The sequence below is a fragment of the Botrytis sinoallii genome (genome assembly GCF_014898435.1).
Source record: "Botrytis sinoallii strain Bc 23 chromosome Unknown BSIN_015, whole genome shotgun sequence".
NCBI classification, from domain to species: domain Eukaryota; kingdom Fungi; phylum Ascomycota; class Leotiomycetes; order Helotiales; family Sclerotiniaceae; genus Botrytis; species Botrytis sinoallii.
In genome coordinates, this window is record NW_024066042.1 from 1112871 (window position 1) to 1131007 (window position 18137).

The window sequence follows — 18137 nt, forward strand, 5'->3', positions numbered from 1 at the left end:
TGCGGGGTGGGTAGGACGCGGAAACAGCGCTTTCGCTTTCCATATCTGATAAGATAAAAGTTACTTTTAAACTTTAATTTTAATGTTCTTGACAGCAATGCTGTATAATGTACAACAGTGAATTGACTTTGTATTGTTCAAAGATATTCTGGCGAGAATAATATTGTGAATTGTTCCTCGGTCGACGAGGTATCAAAATCAACAAAACAACCAAAGGGCCCGGACCGTACCGTACCGTACCGTACCTTAAGCTAATCAAGACCCAACTTACTAGTCTGCAGGCAAGCTTGAATTCCATGAGCTATTTTAAAGCTCACATTCTCGAAGAATTGAGGTAGAAAGATTACAACATGGCACTTACGGAGCGGGAAACAGCACAATTGCGAGGGTCACTACAGGAAGCAGTTGTAAAATGTTCGGAAAGATGTCTATATCAATCTGCAAAATGGTAAAACGCCCAATCATGATGTTGCTTACGTTCATTGACCAATCTATTTAGGGCAGCAGAACTCCTAACATCCATACCGACAAATGATGACTCGGACCCCGAAGATTCGCAGATGACGGAAGTTCCGGCGGAAGGACTCCCTCCAATTGTTCTTACTGGAAACCTCGATCCCGAAGAGGCACAACTTGAGGCGAGAGAGATCAACAAGTATTTGTTGGCGAAATCCTTTTTCGATTGCCGGGAATTCGACCGATGTGCGGCCGTATTCCTGCCGGATAGATTGCTCTCTGGGATTCTGTCAACGACGGCTGGAAAAGGTAATCAACATGGGGTAAACACAAGATCAAAGGGAAAAGAAAAGGCACCAAGTCGAGTTAGCACAGGTGCAATATCGGGGCTTCCAAAACTGAGCCAGAAGAGCTTATTCCTAGCTTTATACGCAAAGTTCATGTCCGGCGAGAAAAAGAAAGATGAAGACAGTGAAATGGTAATGGGCCCTCACGATGGAGGAAATACAGTAAACAAACAATTAGTCACAATAATTCGAATATTGGAGGCTTGGTTTCAAGAGAGAAAGACTGAAACTGGAGAGTTTGCGGGTAGTCAAGGATGGCTTGAATATCTGTTAGTCAAAACTTTCTCAGACTTGAATTTTCATTAACGAGACATAGTTATGGAATGGTTCTGGCCAAGGATAAAAATGAGGATGAGGCGATGCGCTGGCTGGTCCGAAGTGTTGAGTTATTCCCCATGAATTGGGGATGCTGGTTGGAGATGACTTCTTTGATTTCGAGAGTTGAGGATGTAAGTAAGCCCCTTGAAATTTATGTTAAAATATTGACTTGCTGGGCAGTTAAATCGAATATCGCCACATCTTCCCCAAAACATTCTCTCATTCATATTCCATCTTCATACTTCTCTAGAATTATACCAGTCGACGCCACAACTGTCCAATTCTCTAGAGCAACTTCTTTCCATATTCCCAACCAGCCCTTTTCTACTCACATGCTTAGCTCTTTTATCCTATCATACTAAGGACTTCGTCACTGCTGATGCCCACTTCAGTCGCCTTCTTGCACTATATCCTCATCGGCTGGACTCACTCGATCACTACTCTAATATTCTTTATGTCATGAATCTCAGACCAAAATTATCGTTTCTTGCACACCTTTGCTCGAGTGTCGATAAGTTTCGACCAGAATCATGTGTTGTGATTGGCAATTACTACTCACTATTATCAAGCCACGAGAAAGCTGTACAATATTTCAGACGTGCCTTAACTCTAGACCGTTCTTGCCTCAGTGCTTGGACGCTCATGGGTCACGAATATGTGGAATTGAAAAACACCCACGCGGCTATTGAATCATATCGTCGAGCAGTTGATGTGAACAGGAGAGATTACAGAGCCTGGTATGGACTAGGGCAAACATACGAAGTACTTGAGATGCATGCATATGCACTGTGGTATTATAAACGTGCAGCAGGACTCCGTCCTTGGGACGGTAAAATGTGGATGGCAGTAGGATCCTGCTTACAGAAAATGGGACGCGATTTGGAGGGTATAAAAGCATTGAAGCGTGCATTGTTAGCAGATAGCTACTACGACGCAGGTGTGGGTAGTTCATTTGGAAGTGGGGGTAGAGAAAGAGGAGGCACCATGGATCCGGAAATTTTACTCCAAATTGCTGGGATGTACGAGAGATTAGAGGATGAGAAAGAAGCACGAGGATACATGGAGTTGTGCATGGCACAGGAAGAAGGCAATGATAATACAGATGCATCGGCTATTAACATTCACAATGATTCAGCATCAGATGATGATGAAGGACGCCAACCATTGGCACCTACAGGTGAAGGCAGCAACGGCACAGGAGTTACGGCTGCAACGTCGAAAGCAAGGATGTGGTTAGCGAAACACTCAATGAGAACGGGTGATTACAAAAGAGCCATGCAATTGGCGACAGAATTGTGTCAAGATGGGGTAGAAGTAGAGGACGCAAAGGCTTTGGTCAGAGAGGTCAGAGTCAGACTAGAGGGATTGGACTCACCCTGAGTAACAAGTTGAAAGCATTTATAGGAGGTTTGAGATACCAATAAATATTGACTTTGTCCAGTTTTGATCCTGGCTAGCGTCAGATTCATGATTCGCATACCTTCTTTTACCACATGTTCTTAGACCTGTTGCTAATCTTCAGAAATCATAGTTTTATTGTTCCATAATACCCGAAGTGATGTATAGCCCATTCACACGTTACTTCGAGCAAAATACTGCCCTTCTTCGCGAATATCATCCTGAATTCATGAAATTGTCGAGAAGTGACAATGTTCAGGATGGCCAACAATTGCTACAAGTCATTAACAGCATCGTCTCGGATCACAATTTCCATCTTTCGCGCATTGGTTTCCTCACCTATTTTGATGTACGTGCTCAAATATATTAATATATGTTACCTCCGTTCTTGATTTTCGAGAGTGTTATATTTTCATCTCTTCTCCTCTCGAGTGGTCTGAGCTAGTGCGATTCGTGCTCTGTGAGCTGCACTTTGTCTCTTTTCTTCGCGTCATGAGCAAAGTACTTTTGCTCTGGGAATTGACCGCGGGAAGCTGCGGGAGTTGTTGCTTCGGCAGTTCGCTGCGCCAGTAACGGCTTTTTCATTGATTTCAGAGATTCTTTGGAAGATGGTTACGAGGACAGAATGGGTTTAACAAATAGATAAGAACCATCAAAGCTAATACTAGCCAATAAGTAAAGCTCAGGAACTTATTAAGATCCGCCTGACGATTACATTTTCCGAGTCCAAAGATGGTCTCTATGAGAGACTGACTAGAAAGGAGCGAGATCACTCGTCGAAAATCAGTTCTCCGTCTATCTTAATATCACATCACATATTTTGTTTACTTGATACTTGAGCATATGCGTTTGTAATTTGGAATGACATTCCGGGATCTGCTGATCAACCTTCAGTTTTATCCAAGCGATTTATATGAAGTTCAATTCATATAAATTGTGTAACACGGCCCGCTACTCCGCATATCATCATGGTATAAATACACTTTCTATATAATAGTAACAGTTCCGTATTTCCGTTCATGTGCAGAGATGTACTAAAGAAGAGAAATGTCTAACAAAAGCTTTTTGCTGTCGTGCTTTAATGAGCGCCGTTGAGGTATATTGGATCCTAATTGGGATATGCAAATTCATCGTTCCATTTCTCCGTAAAGTTTCGAGCCTCTCAGCCACTGAAATCTGGGGTGCAGCTTGACGTTGTTCATCCGAAACGGCACTTGGCAACGGCATGCTGCCTATATCCTCCACTTTCCCCATGCTGACTTCCCCAGATTTTGGAAGTCGCCAAGACCCAGATACTTGGGTATAGTACCAATTTTATTCCATGGACTTGATATTAGAGGCTCGAGGAATGCCGGCTGTTGATGAATTATCTGCTGTCCTAGTCAGTTGATGAGGAGATTTTAAAAGCAATATCTGGCTTGAGAATGATTCGATCCGCGTACATAAATGTAACAACACTAGTTAAGAGTGTTGTTATTTGCTGCAGATGCTTTTTTTCCATTTCCTACTTGTATAAATTTTCAAAAGTCCCCCTCTGTCAATTTGAACCTCGTATCGCCCTAAGCTTTCCATCATAGTTTGCCTTGCCCATCATGAAATCCTTCGTTTCTTTGCTAGGACTTTCGTTCCTTACGTGTCATGCCTCTGCTCATTGTAAGCACCCTCCAACTTATCAAGCCCAGGAATAAAGCGCAGCTAACACTTTAGCAACTAGACATCTTCCAGTCATTTACCTACAAGAGCATTCAATATCCACCCTATGGATACATTCGTATGAACGATAATTACAATAGTCCTGTTACAGACCTCGCTAGCAATGATCTACGATGCAATTCCGGTGCTGGAACGAGCAAGGGAACGCAAACTATTACAGTCAAAGCTGGCGATTCTTTCTCTTTCACTGCGGACGTACAGGTTTATCATCAAGGCCCTTTGTCTATGTAAGTTTCTCATCTCTATTGCGGCTACTTATAATAGAATTGATATTGAGATTGACGTTTGTAGATATATGGCAAAAGCATCGACAACTGCAGCAGCCTTCGATGGATCCGGTCAGGTTTGGTTTAAGATTTTAGACATTGGTCCTACCTTTACAAATCAAGTCGCAACTTGGAATCTCTATCGTGAGTTTTCCTTCTTTTAGTGAACCTGATTTAGCAGAAAGTAAGGAGAATTAATTTGAATAGAAACATATACTTATACCATTCCGCCAAATCTTCCTAACGGTGATTATCTTCTTCGTATTCAACAACTTGCGATTCACAATCCCTAGTAAGTTTGGGTTCGACTATTTGTTCTTGCAAGATTTACGAGTAGTGAGGAGGACATTGATGCTAACAACTCAATTCAGCCCAGGAGGAATCCCACAATTCTACATCGAATGCGCCCAAATAACCGTGACCAACGGAGGTACCGGAACTCCCGGTCCTCTAGTATCTATTCCCGGGTATGTACTCCAAACAACCACCCACAACTCCCTTCCTTCCCTCTCTCACTCCCAAATCTAACTAACACCCTCTTTCCCACAGAGCCTTCTCCGTGACAGACCCCGGCTACACGGCAAACATCTACTCAAATTTCTTCAACTACACTGTTCCCGGTCCCGCCGTCTGGGCTTCTCAAGGAGGCTCTTCGGCTTACGCTGGAATTTCAAATGGTAACAATGCGGCGACGACTCTGGCTAGTATGCCTGCTGGAACGGGGGCGGCTACTACCGCATCTTTCACTACAACTGCTACTGCTACTGGGACTTTAATCACCTCGACCAAGACTGCAACGAGCGCAGTGGCTACGGCGACGGGATCGGTAGTGCAGAAGTTTGGACAGGTACGTTTTCTTTTTGGTGTTTGTTAGTTTCGTTGATTTTTTGGGTGGTACTTGGTGACGATGAGGTGCTGGCTTGTATTAAGATGAATGCTAATTTCGAGTGTCCATATTATAGTGTGGAGGCCAAGGATGGACTGGAGGAACGGTTTGTGCGACGGGTAGTACGTGTACCACTAGTAGTATTTACTATAGTCAGTGTTTGTGAGTGGTGTTGGGGGATGATGAGAGGGCTGAAAGGGTTAGTGAAATGATGTGTGGATTGGGTTGACATGGTATGATATTACATCAGTATTCATGTAAGGTAGAGAGGAGCCGGATTTGGGGAACTTCGTTATTGTATATATGAATGATGTTATGGTGATGCGAAAAGTTTTACCCACTGCATTTCATTGCTGAGGTGTAATTACAACAATCTTCAATTTTGAAAGTGTGGATGAGGTTCCACTATCATTTGATGGGTAGAGGAATATATTCGAATTAACATTGTGAGCTAGTCGATATATTGTAACTGATCATGCATATTACATATATGTTCTTTTATTCCTCTGCCCAAATCCTCATAATTCATAACCGTAATCCGTTGCCCAATCCTATTTCCATTTCATTTTCGTTCAATAATCTCATTATTTTCTTAGGTAGAATTACTGATTGCCAACAACTTGGTGTAGTTAGGCGTACCCAATCCAGTTGCAGGATCCCAACCACTAACAGCTGAGAAACCCGCACCAGAAATAACACCAGTACATCCGGTAATCTTACCAGTTTTGATATCGGTCAATGCAGATTTAGCGGTTGTGTATAACCATGGGTTGAGGAATCCAAGACCGGCTTTACCGGCGGCAACACGGTTGGAGTTGATGAGCTGGATTACGGAACTGAAGGTTGGAGTTGCGCAGGAGGTACCGTCGACGAGTTCGGCACTACCGGAAGCGACGATTACGACTAGAAAGATATTAGTAAATGATATCAAGAAAAATGCGACGGTATTCTTACAGTTTGTGGCTTGAGCTGAAACATCGGGGTAGGCACGACCGGATGCGTTGAAGTATTTGGTTACTGCGCTGTGGGTGGTGTCGGTTGTGAGCCAGGTGTTGACAGCGGTAGTTTGGTAGGAAGGTTGTCCGAAAACAGAGGAGAATCCTCCACCACCATCAGCCCAAGCTGCCCTATTAGGAGTTAGTATTTTCATTCTTACAATTATCTCATGGGAAATATGACTTACTCAGGACTGTTACCAGTAGTACCACCAACAGTAGTCACCCATGGGCAGGAAGCTGGGAAACTAGTAGTGAAACCTTTGGTGGTCCCAGTGGTAACGCAAGTAGTTCCTACACCGGAATCCCCTGATGCAACGAGAACGGATACACCACGAGCACCAAGTTGAGAGAAGAGATTGCAAACCTCATCAGCGTAGCTCAAGGGAACAGTGTCTTCATCGTCACCGTACGAGATGGAAATGGTTTGCGGAAGTGTAGTAGCAGCGAGGAGGGAGTCAAGGAATTCTAGGTAAGGTTCGTTGGTATTTGAACCGCTGCCTACAATGGGGGGAGATCCACCAGTTGAGTAGCTTTGATCCGTTAGTAAATTTTGCCAATTAAAATAATTAAATATGGATTAATGAGAAAACTCACTAGACGTTAGGAATCTCTGATGTAATTGCTCTAGCATATTGAACATCAAGATTGGCTTCAATACCTGGGTAACCACTGCCACTTGATGGGCAAGTTCCGCCGTTGATAAGGGTACAGGTGTAAGTATATGCCTTATTGGCGAAGAATGCATAGCTGTTCATGAAGGTGGTCAAATCTGTCTTGGATGGCCATTGCTTCAAAAACCCAGCGATTCCTATTGAGCCACTTTTCAATGTAGCTGGGGCGGAGGTGAATGAGTAAAGGTTGGCAAGACAAGTTGGTGTAATTGTGCTACCACTGCAACCTGTGACAGCTTCGGTACCCTCAACCTTGAGCACACTTTCGTCAAATTCCTTATGTTGCTTGATTTCGGAACGCATTGCACGGAGACCAAAGAAGGTTGTTGGTTGAACAATATCAACATGGCCCTTCAAAGCATCAGGGAGACTGTATTCAAGAGTTCGGATAGCACCCTCGTACAAGCCAGTGTGAACTAGAAAACGTTAGAAACTGGAATTAATTATGGCGAGATCGATGATTTACCATAAGCGTTGTACTCTGCTTGGAGAAGCTCCTCAATCTGGCTGATACTTGCTTCTACAATAACAGAGTCACCACGTGCTGAGACACTGGTTTGGTTTGCCAATCCTGCAGTTGACAGCCATTGTAATACAAGGTCACGCGACTGTGTCTTTGGTGCGATCATTGAATTGATCACCGTTTGGTCAAGATGACGTCCATAAAGGGCATGTCCAGGTGTAGCGATCTACGGAAAGTTAGCCTAGATTCACATCTATATCAAGATGCCCAATAAATTAAGAAGACTTCTTCTCATATCCAAATCCAGCATTACATATGACATGTGAGGAATGTGAAATCATACATCCATGGCCATCTTGTGAAATTCTGGCATGTTCTGTGCAATCAAATGCAATCTCAACTTCATCGTCGACACATCTTTGTCGAATACGGCATCCTCGTCCAATTCCCAACCTGGTGGTGGAGCAGCGATCTTCTCGAAAACGCTGGATTTGCCAAACGTGGGTAATGCTTGGACTGCCGACGCAGCAAATGCCACGGAGAAAATATTGAGGAGAAGCATCTTGCCGAAGTAAGAATGATTACAACGAAGAAGACGTCGACGAAGAACTGCGGCATCATGGCATACTTATGCCAATACTAGCCAAGGGAAAGGCGCAGGCTTGTCTCGCACAAGCTTGCGGCATCGCCTCGGTACCTGCTCCTCTGAGCCAATGGTGAATTAATTGCTTGCATTACGAGCTGCCTCTTGGAGTTTCTTTATCCTTCATATCGTTACAATCACCCGCACATGGTTTCTTCATTCATTTAAGGTTATCTTAAATCTCCAAAATCATTGGACGACGCAAGATATGAGGCGTGGGTGATTGACAGATCGCCACGGCGGTGTGACTGCATTAGGAAAGTCATTAGTGAATCGGACGCTTGAATTGAGCTATGTTACCTAAGTGGGGAAACTCTCCTTCCGCAAGTTTGAAGATTGCCGAAAGAAGGGGAAGGTCATAGAGCACAAATCCTACTCTGTAATGAACTACCGCAATTGTTAACGTAATTCACTACCCAAAGAAAAATAAAGAGGAAGCTGTGTTTAAGCAGTAGAAGAGAGTCCAGATTGATAAATACAATTGTATCTTTTCATATAGACGAATCGAATGTTTTTTTGATTTGTGGGACTAGTGAAAAGGAACTTCCTAATTGGGTAGCTGTGAAAAGGTGTCATTCAACCATCACGATAATAATCCTTAGTTGCAGCAGATTATCATTGGCGAGAGATTAGATTAAATATCGCAATACACAACCAATTCAGAATCACGTAAGTTGGTATCTGATATCAATCTCTTGAAATGTTATCTTAAAAGTTTGCAGGTCGATTAAGTAGGTAAAGTTACCAATTTCCGATCTGTGTTCAATTCCATTCTCAAATCAACTAGGTATCTCTGAACAGTTGACGAAGATGTTTTGTCAAAAAACAACCTCATACGCAATGTGAATATCGATCACCCAGTGCTATTCATTGCAGATAATAATATAAACATATACATACAATACATAGGGCTATTTTATTGATTTCCCACTCAAGACTCAGTCCAGTGAATGAAGGGTGGTTCATTCAAAGCATCAATAACAAAGGCCGAATCCAATAATGCGGACTTGTATTAAGACATGCAAGACAGTTTCAACATCTGATTGATCAACCGCCGGATTGTTGTACACTGCCGCAAGGACAAGATATCAAAGCAAATAGAATCAATTGAGATCATGGTCACCTTCGACTGTGCGAAATTTGGTAGATACAGGGCAGCAAATCTCCCAACGGTAAATACGAAACAGCTACGATAACAATGCGACGAACCATATGGCTAAATTCAGATAATAGAGATCAGTTGACAATACGTCTGTCGTACGAAGCTAACATAATGAATGAACAATGAGGTCGTCGTCCGTCATACTTGTGACCTCAGAACATTGAAGATATCATCTCCAAAGCTTGGATAGGATAGGATACATTGCGAGGTCACAAATAAGTTGGATTAGGATAGATCGCGAAGCAAAGTCGAAAGGATGATGCTTGAATGTCGAAGGCAGCACCACTTTCATAGACGTTGAGTAACTACTCAGTCGCGGGGTGAATGTGCAACTATGCAGTTATCATTGAGAATGGAAATCCAGCATAAAATATGCTTCATTTTGATGCTATCATCAATGCTGTGCTGCAATTCAAACCTGTGAGCCTATGCAGAGAAAGCAGACACCAGGAAGCAGAGATGCAGAGCTTTTGTTCTCCGATCAGTGGCCCCAAGATCTGGTGATCCAAGTTGGCTCACGAGAATGTATTAGGAATTCCCTGAATGGTACTTGCGGTGACCTAATTTCTTTCCAGTGCTCAATTTGATAAAGTAGGATTTCAAATTCTCATGAGCGGTAGCACAAAGCAAGGCGACCGTCATATCGAAGAAACTGACAAGAATACAAGCAACGATCTTAAATGAGGCTGACGAAAGTGATGTCCATGATGGCTCTATTTATGGGTGATCTGAGCTAGATGAGGTGTTGGTAATACGTAGGTTTGCTGAAAGATGCTGATTCTTTGAGTGAACGATGTATATCTTTTTGGACAAATGATTTTTCCTACAAGTGAATAAAGAAAAGATAATTCAGCCAAATTCAACTCATAAGGCATGAAAATATTAGTAGGTTTATATCAATGGTATTCACAATCCCGACCCATCACATGACATACTGGTGCTTCATTTAAAAACAATGAATAGGGAACACACCAAAACAGCAGACGCTTATTAATCTATCCACTTTATTGACCCACTTGCGGCCGCGCCGACCGAATCTACGCCCAATACAGCCAAGTTTGTCACATTTGCAGCAATCAGCCCAAATTTTCCACTAGCGAAAAATGTATAAAGTCTCCTCTTCTCCCTTTGCATTCCCTTCTTTTCTCTTCATCTTAGTGCATGGGTTTTACGCATATCAGTGAGGATTCGTCCGAGATTGCGTTTTTGCTAGTTGAAAACTATAACCATGACCACTCCAGGTTGGCTTCGGCTGGCCTGGGAATCTTTGGAACCAAACATCTTCTCGTAAGAGATCTATTTTATTGTTTTTCATTGCGGTTCGGCTTCTTGTAGGCTGACGTGAAGAAGAATTGAAGGGCACGTACTGATGATGACGACGAGGGGCAAAGACGCAGGAGGACTCAAGTATGAGAGAACGGCTTGAGAGATTGATGTGTATGTAGTAAGCATGTAATAGAAACGATATTCTTCATGGCAGATTGAAGCTTTGGTGTTGTGCTGATGATTTTGACTGTGTTGTGATGATTTATAGGTTATCTATCTACAGTAGGTAGCTGTCGCGATGACTATTGTGCCAACACCATATGGAGAGAACATTATCTTTGGAGAGCAATGTAATAGATAATTCCACATGTAAGTCTAATCAAGCCATTTGCAAATTCCCTATCGATGATGTAAATGTGCCTGTTATATTCAACGTACCCAGCAAATCAGGAAGGTCGAAGAACAAGCACAAGAACAATAACTTTGTGCACTCAACCCACTACCCCCCATTTCGATATATCACAACCACATCGATATATTCATCATGACGAAGACCGCACTCATCACAGGCGCAACTGGTTTACTTGGCAGACAAGTTCTAAAAGTATTTGATCGAGAAAATTGGAATACAGTGGGCACCGGATTCTCGCGTGCAAAGCCTCCTACCATTCTCAAGGTAGATTTGGCTTCCGAGTCTGAAGTTTCAAAGGCGTTGAATGAATCCAAGTAATGTAACATCTTCACGATTTTCAATGCAGTACTGACGGTAAGAGTATTTGAAGACCTCAAGTCGTAATTCATTGTGAGTTTCTGTCAGCGCTGCTACCTCGTCGTTGTCGCCATTACTAACCCCGCGATTACAGGTGCAGCGAATAGATTCCCAGACAAATGCGACAGCGATCCTGAAGGAACACGCGCTCTCAATATCGCAGCTTCTGCTTCATTGGCCAAACTCTGCGCCGAACAATCCATCCTCCTTATCTACATCTCGACCGATTATGTTTTCCCTGGCACCGAAGGTGATGCTCCTTACGAGACAAGCCACACCGTAAAACCCCCGAATCTATATGGAGAAACAAAATATGAGGGCGAGAAAGCCGTATTGGCAGAATATGAGAAAGTAGGCAAATCGGGTCTGGGAGTGGTCTTGAGAGTTCCTGTACTCTACGGAGAAGGTGAACCTGAAGAAAGTGCAGTTGGTGTACTTGTCAACTCGGTCTGGAAAGCCCAAGAAAAAGATGCCAATGTCAAAATGGATCATTGGGCCCTGCGCTATCCTACCAATACAGAAGATGTAGGTCGAGTTTTGTCAGAGATTGCGACCAAATATCTTGAAAGCAAAGACCCATCATCTTTACCACGAGTCTTGCAATTTTCTTCAGAGGACAAATTTACAAAATATGAGATCTGCCAACTCTTTGCGGAGATCTTAGGCCTGCCTTTGGATGGCATGGTGGCAAATACAGAGGGAAATGATCCAAATGCTAGTGTGCAGAGACCTTATGATTGTCATTTATCTACAAAGGCATTGAAAGACCTGGGAATCAATGTTGCTACGATGGATTTTACTGGATATTGGAGGAGAGAGATGAATGCTTTTAGGAAGTAGGGAAGCATCAGGCTGGGATGCAAAGGTAGTAACTGAACACTCTCCCATGTACGACAATAGTAGTATTCTCTCACCCAGAATTACATTATAAGTCAAACTCGTATCACAATGGAATATCTAGGACCAACGTCTCGTGTTTCAAGACTGGAAGTTCAAGTAGTTCAATGTACTTCAATGGCTATCATTGGCGAAACGATCTGAGATCTTTCGAGTCTTTCCTATTTTCCCCCCTCTTTTTAGACAGTGCTATGTAATGTCTTCCCAATTGAGAGCCCGATTCTAGTAGCTATGAAAAAGTCAGGCTGATTCAAAGGTTTGAGTGCTGTCGTATACTCTAAGAAATTATCTATACCAAGGAAGAAAACCAATGGCATCGTGAGCTAGTGTTCATAGTAGTACTTGCAGTTAGAAATTCGGGAATATGTTCGTCTTTCTTGTTAGTTTGCAGTAACAGCCGTAGTTCTGATGTACTCATGGAAAGTCGTTATGGGGCATCTCATTATTAGGCATTTGAGATAGCTTCTTGCTCGGGCACTGAAATGCAGAGATATATTCTTAATTTTTTGGATTCTTATGATGTTCTCATTCAAAACGGATCATGGGGTTGACACAAGTGAGGGAGCTTCCGGGACGAGGGATGGGAAAAGCTTTGAGATAGAGTAGGGCATATGTGACTGGAGTCAACGGCCGATCAACTTGACCCATCACAAACACCTCGACTTGCACGCATGTTGATGTTGATATTAAATTCCTTCCTCTTGACCTCTGGTGTGCACGTAGTAGATGCAGCGCATAGTAACTACATTTGGAACATGTCATTTGGATCGGTCGACATCGGGTTCCAAATCTTTTCTTACCTGGAACGAGAACATCCGATAGAGATATCCACCTTCCTCCGCATGCTTTGCAACATACGGAATTGGTTCGTCTTCTTGCGGTAGCTATTTTCCTCTGAGATTGCTAGATGAAATTAGTGTTGATCTTCCTTGTTCTTAGATGTCATGTTGTTAAGCATCGAAGGAAATGATAGCATACGAGAGAAGCTTTGTTTTTTGATGGTATATTCTACGTTGTGCCCTTGCAAAAAGGGCCCGAGACCCCATGACTTCTATCTTGGAATTAAAGCTTGAGAATTTATATATTTCAAAGTCTCATAAATTCCTACCTTGTACTCCTTGGGAGCTTGCTTCCATTTTGCACTGTTCTTTGTATTACTCCATTTCAATCAATCTCAATCTGGCTTAATTCCCAATGGCTACTACGCGTATCGCAGAGCTCGCTACTCAAGTCGCTGAAAATACGAAGAGAGTCGACGAGTATCTTCGCCAACATGGCTTACCCTCACCGTTCTTTGATGCTGAAGGACCAGTCGACTTTTGCATCCGATCAGAAGAAATCCATGGGAATTTATCAACGGCACCGTCGATGACGTTGGTGGTTCGAAAGGCCATATTAGTATCTTGCAAAGAGTTTCCCTAGGCTGCATTTCATCGTACAAGATCTCCCTAAGGTTATCGAAGGTGCAGAATCGAAGCTTGATGCTAGTATCGCGGATCGTGTGACATTTCAAGGACGTGACCTTTTCACTCCGCAAACCGTGGTGGTCGATGCATATCTATTTCGCTGGATCTTCCACAACTGGCCTGATAAGTATGTTGTCGCTATTCTGCGCACCCTTTTTCTGGTGATCAAAACTGCGCTCGGGTCATTGTGAATGAGCTTTTGAATCCGCCTTCGAATTCTCTTTCACTTTCCAGTGAACGGTCAATTCGGTACGACTCCTGTTATTACCCATGTGGCTAAATAATCCAAATTTTCAAGCCGCGAAAATTTACTAGTTCTCTCGATATGATTATGCTGAGTATGCATAATTCTAGAGGGCATCCCTTGCTATCATCGAGGCCGTCTGGCAAGAATAACCATTGGCATTCACACTTTGTACTCAATTTTCGATGAGCTTATTAAGTAGAATTTTGTGGAAATGCGTCGTTCTTCGACTGATAATGACTTGCAAACTGCTTGGAAGTGACAATGTAGAAGTAGATGATATTAAATCTTAATTATGTTCAACTTTCAAATTTCTCAGTATTTATTTCATTTTCAGATATTAATTCAATTCAGCCAGAGTGTCCTTTTATCTGTGAGGTAAAGTTGAGGATGTACAGAGACATCCAAATGATTATTCAACGGAGTAGCCATCGATTCATTTTCAACATCTATATCTGCGGCGTCTTCAATCCTCTACATAATTTGTATACCATGAGCCATGTCCTCGGAAACGACGAAAATACTACAATGAAATAGTCTCACATGAGCGATGTCTTGATCTTGCCAGACACACCGTACCCCCGACACTTTGCGAGTCGATTGACGTTGAAGTTGAGATACGATTTCGAGACGCCACAGAATATAAGATTACATTTCATTCAATACATTTCTCGATTCAACAAGTATCTGCTCGGTCAAGCATCAAAGTCACAACTGAGCAGGCGCCTTGCGCAGATTGATGGACTGTCGAGCTTATTAACCGTCTCAAGAGTTGGTCTCCACGCACGCCTAATGCAAACCATGCACCTTCAAGTAGAAAAATTGATACTCTATGATTGTCGTTGCTCGAGGATATATTGTCACTTAGGGATTGTAAAGCCCTCTGCAAAGATATCATAGCAGGAAATTTCGAGAGCCACGTCACGAGACGAGATATATAGTATCACTTCCAAACCATATCCTCTCAGGGACTTCACCTCAGACATAAACAGCTAGTTTGGAAATATATACATGGGAATATCAAGAGTATCAGGTATGTTCTCTTTGTAATTGTTGGGACAGAGATCATATGATGTAAAAGTCACGCGGTATCAGTTGCGCTAGCACCTGGGTATGATCTGCTACTAGATCTACTACTAGTTTCGTAGTCTTAATTCTGGGTCCTTAAGCAATATTACATAGTGTGAAACTATGGTACTATTGAATCTTCACCATTTCCATGGTGATACCAACAGTAATAAAAATCATGTGTCAGGTAAAAAACTATTTTTATTAAAATATCGGAATGATCGTGGTCGGCCTCGGTGGTGTTACAGCATCGTCAGCCTCGTCCTCTTCACCACGCGATTTCGAACTCCGCACCAAGTGTGATATCATTTCTCACTCTACAGCCTTCCACTTTGACAACTCTCACAGGCACAAGTTATCAAAGTCATCAGTCGTTGTTCAGTATTACCTTTCAGCGTCAGATCTCTTAAACACAGGTAGACGCTTTGATTTCTGGACTGTCTATAGTCACCCGTATCGTTAGTGGTACAAACTTTGACTTCGCACCGCGTTATCCATCTCACTGCTCAGATGGCACACGCCTCACAAGAAGAAATCCAAGATCATCAATGGACGACGCAAAGCAGCAATCAGGTTGGTACGCCGATCTTTCAGAGTATGAAAGCATGTTGACACTGTCACAGGAACTTGATAGCCAAGAATTTCTCAAGGCTCCAGCAATTCCGGGTGATCTCGACGCCTGTAACCAGCAGAATTCAGTCGCCTCTTTCTCGGAATGGACGAGCCAGTGCGAAACTTGCAAAAACATTTGGCGTTGTTTTTCTCAGCCAGATTTGGCAAATCGGGTCAATCCGGGCCCGGTCAATCTGGGCCATGTTACGGACGCTCTCGCTACACAGTACCGCACACATAAACCCTTAGTACAAGCTTTTGTTGACCATGTGCGCTCATGCGAAGATCCCCGGAGTTTATTTAGGCAAGAAAGAGGTGACCTTGGCATCCGCTCTGGATATTTAAAGAGCAGCGTCGAGATTACAGAGTCGATCTCAATCGGGGGTTTTTTATGGTATCTGTTGCTAGTGAGGAAGGAGTCTGTACCGCATCATCCTGGTATGCGTCGTATTCTAAACACTGATTGGGTTGATGTAGAAATGCTGAATCGGTGGAAAAGGCAGTGTCTTTCAACACATGGTGCGAAATGCGAGAGTTTGTGGAAGATTTGGCCGAAAAGGCCCGCTTTTTTGATCGATGTGAAGACCAAGTGCCTTGTCGCGGGTTGTATCTCTGGCGCTTTTGTGGCACTAAGTTATAGGTACGGGAGATCCTCTGTTCCTACAATTGACGCCGTGATGCTCGAAAGGCAGCAGGAGCCATATGCTCTGGATGCCCTGGAGTTTGAAGAATTTTTGTCGCCAGTAATCTGACATGCCATGTTCCTGACCTCGGTCATAAGCGAGCGGTATCTCTGGGCAGATGCGCTCTGTATCCCTCACGCAAACGAGGAACTCAGAGCTGAGGAACTGAACATGATGGGCGCTATCTACGGTAACGCAGTCGTCACAATTGTTGCTGCAGATGGCGACGCACAAGATGGGCTTCGTGGTCTGGAAGGTGTTTCTCAATCCAGAGACATGAACCAACGCATTATTCTCTTCGGTGGTGAGCAACTTATTGTTAGAAATACAAGTATTTTCGAGTTATCGAGTTGGGGCGATTATTTTAGCCGAGGTTGGACGTTTCAGGAGCACAGTCTGTCGAAAAGAAAGATAATATTCAAGAACAAAGAGCTGCACTGGCTGTGTCAGTGTAGCGTTTGGCACGAAGAGATGATTCCCGACGTAGGCTTTGACAAATGCATCGACCTACAGCAGAATGTCATCACGGCTGGTTTTCCTGACTTGTATTCTCTGAGCCAAATCCTCTCAGATTTTAATCAAACAGAACTTCGGTACGACTAGGACGCTTTACCCGCTATCTCTGGGTTGCTGTCAGTCCTGAGTCGTACATTCACTGGCGGATTCTTGTACGGCATCCCGGAAATGTTCTTCGAACGAGGATTAGGCTGGAGTCCCCTCTGGAACCACTCGAACATCCGACGACCTAAGTTTTCAGAACGATTTGGAAAGGACCGTCCGTCTCGGGCAGGCTTACCATCGTGGTCTTGGGTCGGCTGGCACGGTCTCATTGACATCTTCATATGCGGCGAGGCGGCTCGAATCAACGGCGACCCACGTCGGATTGAAGAAACAATTCCGATCACAGAGTGGTACACGAGCAAGTCTTCCAACGACTTGCCGGAAAATAGAAGGAGAATCAGGTCCACGTGTTTTGAAAATCGCGATAATAACAAGGATTTTGCGAAGCCATTGCCTACTGGCTGGTCGTGCCACGACGCCCCCGACACAGGATCGTCCTGGGGAGAGCCTCACTTGCACCCAGATGGGTGTGGGAAATACATTTTCAAACATGGGGACATGCCCGATACTTACGTGGGATCGTGGTACTATCCATTCCCGGTCCCCGATATCCATAACTCAACGCCGCCAGTCACGCCTGAGCAGACATCCTATTTGTTTTGCAAGACTTGGAGGGCGCGCCTCTGGGAACGACAGGCTAGCGAAGGAAATATTGCCAGAATTTTTAATAGCTCTGGGGAGGATATTGGCTCTCTGAAATTACACAACGAAGCTGACCTGTCTCTCTTCCCAAGCATGGATTCCGAGGAAATTCACGGGTTGCCGGTGGACCTTGTAGCTTTGTACAAGTCACGAGTATATTTGAAGAGGCGGTATGCAGATCAAAAGAAGCATGAACACCCATTTCAGAAAAAAGATAAATACAAAGTATTATGGGTGGAATGGAAGGATGGTATTGCGTATCGTCTTGCTAGCGGGCAGGTGAAGGCAGAAGAATGGGAAAAGTTAGAACCGGAGAAGATCGAGCTAATTCTAGGTTAGGGAGTAAAAAATTGTGGTCGACTCGAACTTGGGAAGAGATTAATAGAGAAGTGTACTATTCATCGCTTGTTCTTTCAGTCGAGTAAGGATGTTCTTTCGGTTTTGTTTATTCTTCTATTGATCTAGACTATCTATACTCGCTTTGATAGCAGAGATTACTATTTTTCTAAATGTCTTATTATTATTAACTATATACTTTTCCTATTCAA

General features: G+C 43.4%; 6 protein-coding genes across 6 annotated transcripts; 5 read left to right on the top strand and 1 right to left on the bottom strand.

The window, feature by feature from the left end:
- Positions 1 to 350: 350 nt before the first annotated feature.
- Positions 351 to 2501, top strand: EAF02_008306 (uncharacterized protein; the record flags this gene model as incomplete). Its single annotated transcript, XM_038904354.1, has 4 exons — positions 351 to 448; positions 500 to 1072; positions 1120 to 1252; positions 1302 to 2501. 4 exons carry the CDS (start codon positions 351 to 353, stop codon positions 2499 to 2501), a joined length of 2004 nt encoding a protein of 667 aa, XP_038756076.1.
- Positions 2502 to 4111: 1610 nt separating this feature from the next.
- Positions 4112 to 5550, top strand: EAF02_008307 (uncharacterized protein; the record flags this gene model as incomplete). The annotated part of the gene is made up of 7 exons (XM_038904355.1): positions 4112 to 4172; positions 4234 to 4459; positions 4524 to 4642; positions 4706 to 4790; positions 4870 to 4965; positions 5048 to 5345; positions 5461 to 5550. 7 exons carry the CDS (start codon positions 4112 to 4114, stop codon positions 5548 to 5550), a joined length of 975 nt encoding a protein of 324 aa, XP_038756077.1.
- Positions 5551 to 5976: 426 nt separating this feature from the next.
- On the bottom strand, positions 5977 to 8078 carry EAF02_008308 (uncharacterized protein; the record flags this gene model as incomplete). The annotated part of the gene is made up of 6 exons (XM_038904356.1): positions 5977 to 6287; positions 6339 to 6511; positions 6568 to 6912; positions 6977 to 7469; positions 7520 to 7742; positions 7860 to 8078. The coding sequence occupies 6 exons, from the start codon at positions 8076 to 8078 to the stop codon at positions 5977 to 5979; spliced, it is 1764 nt and encodes a 587-aa protein (XP_038756078.1).
- Positions 8079 to 11131: 3053 nt separating this feature from the next.
- Positions 11132 to 12196, top strand: EAF02_008309 (uncharacterized protein; the record flags this gene model as incomplete). Its single annotated transcript, XM_038904357.1, has 3 exons — positions 11132 to 11313; positions 11370 to 11389; positions 11451 to 12196. The coding sequence occupies 3 exons, from the start codon at positions 11132 to 11134 to the stop codon at positions 12194 to 12196; spliced, it is 948 nt and encodes a 315-aa protein (XP_038756079.1).
- A 3383-nt stretch (positions 12197 to 15579) lies between these two features.
- On the top strand, positions 15580 to 16395 carry EAF02_008310 (uncharacterized protein; the record flags this gene model as incomplete). Its single annotated transcript, XM_038904358.1, has 1 exon — positions 15580 to 16395. The coding sequence occupies one exon, from the start codon at positions 15580 to 15582 to the stop codon at positions 16393 to 16395; it is 816 nt and encodes a 271-aa protein (XP_038756080.1).
- Positions 16396 to 16401: 6 nt separating this feature from the next.
- Positions 16402 to 17928, top strand: EAF02_008311 (uncharacterized protein; the record flags this gene model as incomplete). Its single annotated transcript, XM_038904359.1, has 2 exons — positions 16402 to 16809; positions 16930 to 17928. The coding sequence occupies 2 exons, from the start codon at positions 16402 to 16404 to the stop codon at positions 17926 to 17928; spliced, it is 1407 nt and encodes a 468-aa protein (XP_038756081.1).
- Between the last annotated feature and the right edge of the window lie 209 nt (positions 17929 to 18137).